This window comes from Anomalospiza imberbis, chromosome 1 (assembly GCF_031753505.1).
Source record: "Anomalospiza imberbis isolate Cuckoo-Finch-1a 21T00152 chromosome 1, ASM3175350v1, whole genome shotgun sequence".
NCBI classification, from domain to species: Eukaryota; Metazoa; Chordata; class Aves; order Passeriformes; family Viduidae; genus Anomalospiza; species Anomalospiza imberbis.
The window spans coordinates 64696982-64701088 of NC_089681.1; the positions used below are offsets into that span (position 1 = coordinate 64696982).

At 39.3% G+C, this 4107-nt stretch overlaps 1 protein-coding gene across 1 annotated transcript in view; it reads left to right on the top strand.

The window, feature by feature from the left end:
- The window catches only part of TERT (telomerase reverse transcriptase), a 29897-nt gene extending 26730 nt beyond the window's left edge, over window positions 1-3167 (top strand). Inside the window, 1 exon segment of the mRNA XM_068195040.1 lies at window positions 3002-3167. Within this exon segment, the coding sequence (XP_068051141.1) occupies window positions 3002-3105 (104 nt within the window). The 3' untranslated portion in view covers window positions 3106-3167.
- Window positions 3168-4107: the final 940 nt, after the last annotated feature.

Consider the following 4107-nt stretch of genomic DNA (forward strand, 5'->3'; position numbering starts at 1 on the left):
AACTGCAGTGATGGCCAGACTCTCGATGCTGACTCTGTAATTTGCACTCTGAATGAGTCATTGCTTGGGCAGTTTTGTTATACAAGACCAAGAAGTTCCTGGGTCTCATTCCAGAGTAACACCTATTTGATTTGAAATGTATCATAAGCTTCCTTTGATAGCTGCACTGAGGTCCAGTGCCCCAGAAAGAAAGCAGCTTTTCTTTTGGAAGGAAGCATTTTCTTTCTGTTATCAAAAGCTTGCAGCAACACCTGAGTGCACAGTCTGATTTTTGGTGGTGCAGTGTGAATGTATTAAGATGACACGCTTTTACAGGAAACAAACTGATGGTTGGGATTTTGCCAGCCACATTCTTGAGAGCTATGGACTTTCTGTATGGAGCAGAATTCTGGCAGCCTTTCCCAGAGGAACTTCTTCTCTGAGTTTACTCACTGACACCAAAACCAGAGGCCCCAAGTTTGCTCATTGCTGCTGAAAAACCAGGGCAGGGCTGCTTGCTTCAATTGGAGAGGACAGGGACTGAAGAACTAAAGTAGACAATGCAGTAGACACAGCCAACAGGACAGTGGCTCTTGGGATCTTTGAGTGGGAGACCACAATCCAAGCCAAAGCTCCTTCCTCCTTCTGTGTGCATGCTTTGCTGTTTCATCTGACAGTACTTCCAGGGTGGAGGCACAGGCCCCGGCAGCTTTACTGCTCAGCAGAATCTCACCTTCCATGGCTGTCTGCATCAGCCATAAAAGTGGTCTCTGCTGTCCACAAAGTCACACCACCACAGATGCCAGGGAGAATTGGCTGGGAAGTAGAGGTGAAGTTTTCCTAGTTTGAATAGCAATTGTCACTAGGTTCCTTCTGCTGTACCCAGAGGGCTGCCTAACTGCAATACTAACCTGGAACTTGCATGTGGTCCAGACCTAACTCTGTGCACAGTTTCTTCCCCAGGAAGAGAAAGCTGACCACCTGTCAACTGGCTTCTCTGGCACTGATAATTGCCCTTTAGAAAGAGAATAATCTTTCTTCCTAAATTCCTGGGGAAGCCTATTAACGTTGTACTTCCTGAGTATTGTGGAAGTGGAGCAGGAAAAGTCCAAAGGTCTGTGGAAAGTCAGTGGTGGTGTTCTCTTGAAAAGAGTGATTTTCAGCTATTCTTTCATAAATCTTACCTTCTCCGGGGCAGAATCTGTTCTTCACATCCATAGTGTTAAGACAATCCACTCTTCTTATCTACAGAGCCCAGTTTCTTTTGGAAATATGAGACTCCAGGTACTCTACTGAAAGATCAAGGCTTCAGAAATCTTTGCTTAACAGCTGCCTGAACAATTAGCAGGCTGTGGCTTGTGACTTTACTATGAAACTTTTAAGATGGAAACTTTCACTGTGCTTGGTTGACAGATCACTGAGGTCCAAGTAATTCAAATGCTATTTCTCTATTTGCTTCCAGCCACCTGAAATCTTACCTGTATTTCCACTAGCCCTGTTCCACCAGTGCAGCTCAGGTTGATACAATAATTGGTGGAGCTGTCCAAAGACATCTTGTGGTGACAAGTCACATGCACACCCTTGGTGTGAACAGGCATCATTATCTCTGTATCCCCAAGGTCTCTGGTCATAGGGGAAGGCTGTTTTTCAGTCCCTGATTGTACATGGTGTTTATATTTGTGTTTTCTTCTGAATTTGCTACTAAGTGTCCTGATCCTTTGGGCATACGCTGAAATTAATTTACAGAGATATTGATAGTTTTCTATACAGTTACAAGTTAGTTTTGTTTGCCCTGCACCAGACCTAGCCCTGGGCAATGTTACTGTAATCAGAGCATCATCCTGTAGAGAAGGTTACTCTGTTACTGAAGGTTACTGTAGAGAGCTAAGCATTATGTAGAGATGTCAGAGCTAATTCTAAACATGGTATTTTAAGTTTTGTCTTCTGGAAATCAGGTAGCATGTGTGGATGTCGGTAGTCATGACAATAAAGTCACTGACTTTCAGGTGGGACCCTGTGAAGTTTGCTCAGTATCTCTACATGCTGCAGTAATCTGTAGCATAGAGTTAAACAAGGCTGGTAAAAGCCCCTATTTGATGTAACAGCTGCAATTTCTGTTGTCATTTTGGAGTTTGTATTGGCTGTATAAAACCTATTACCTCTGTAAGATTGTTATTGACAGGAATTGATATAAATGTGATTTTCTCTTGTGTCCCTGCATGTACTTTTCTGTTACTCCCCGTGGGAATTGAAATCAAGCTCATAGGTTTTGAGGAGGATGTTCTTCCCACTCTTCCCAAACCTATTAAATATCAACATCAGGGGCTTGTCATAAGTTGTCATCATTCTTCAGAGTTAAGTATTTAAAACACAGTTATTGTTTAACATCCCTCCTGTTATTACTAGTGGGGAAAGGAGCAAGAGTCTTTCCTTATCATGATAAGATATAAATACATCATCTGTCTCCTTTCCAGATACAGGGCAAATGTTTATTGAGTACTTCTGGCTTTCTGCATCATTTACAATTTTGCTGACTCTGTTTAGTGACAGACTTAAACTGTTGCTAGGATTTTACATGTTCTTCCTAATCTGTAAAAAGTCCTTTTTGCTGTCTGTATTTCTATCAATGGGACATTCTATCTTTCAAAGTAACGGGTTTAACAGAAGGCCTTATTTGGTGGGTAAAGTTGTTGAACAAATGGGCTTATACTTTCAAAATTTAGTGAAGTTCTCAAATCTGAAAAAAGACCCCACAAAAACAGAAAATCAAGGAGCAAATTTCTTCTTCTTTCTTTGTTAATATTTTCACATACAGTTTTGAACCTTTTTATTTGTTAGCCTGATTCAAGTATGGAAGAAAAGTAGCATGTTTTATTATAGCTTTTTTGTCCCCATATTCCAGATGTTTCAGCTTTTTAGGTGGTTTTCGCTAGTATTGATTTAATTGCTTCATTAGCATTTTCCCTAGACCAGAATTAATAGTTATTTGCAGTTGTAATAATTGTTTCTGATATTTTGGTAGGTAAGAGGAAGCTAATCAGGAAGATCCCAGAGGATACTGTGGCACTACTGCAGGCAGTGACAGAACCGTCTCTTTGTCAAGATTTCAAAGCTATCCTGGACTAACTGATTGAGGTTTATTTCATAATTTGCCCAGGTTTGAAAGTAACTGCTATGTCTTTAGATGACTTCTCTGTAGTTTATTTTGATAGAGTGGGCCAAAAGCAAGTTCACCCAGAAGTTTTGTGTGTCTGTTTCTCACATACCCTACAAGGACATAAAAAGAGCAGACAGTTTTGTTAATACCTTCCTGTTTTGGTTTTTGTTTGTGCGGATTTTTTTTTGTAAATTCACAGGCTGTTTGATTATGTTCCATGATTCTTATCTTCTTGATGAAGGAATCATTAAACTATGTTTTGTACAAAATTATTAACTTGTTTCAATGAGTTGTCTTGAGCTGTTTTTGACTTCTCTGTGTTGCAGACTATTTTGTAATAAATTGGCTGGTTAATTGCAATAACACATATTTGCTTTCAAGAACTTTATTTTATAGTAATCTTTAATATACTGGTTTATAACACAAAAAGCACAGGGCAAATGCATTTCATGGCAAGTTGCAGAGGCTAGAAATTTTATGTTTTGCAGTTCAGAAAAATATATGCCAAAATTTCACTGTCCAAGCTGATTATGTTTGGTGTATGTTTTATTTATTTGAATACTTAGTGATATTTTTAATACAGTGTTGTACAGAATGATGCTGGTGCATTTATACCTACAAAACAAAAGTTCTTGATTAGATAATATACCAAGTATATTGCTTTTCTATTTGCATATCTTTGGCTCTCCAAAACCAAATTTTTTACAAGGACATATAGTGGTAGAAAAAGGGAGAATGGCTTTTAATTGGGAGTTGGTTTACTTTCAATATAAGGAAGAAATTCTTTACTGTGATGGTGTTGAGTTGCTGGAAGAGGTTGCCCAGAGAAGTCATTGTTGCCCCATCCCTGGCAAATCCCCACCACACAGGGGCTGGTGGTTGAATTGCAGTATTGCAGTCTGTCCATTAACATCATAACTCAGTTCAAAATATGCAGTATATACAGTCAGCCATACAGGTTTGGGTTTTTT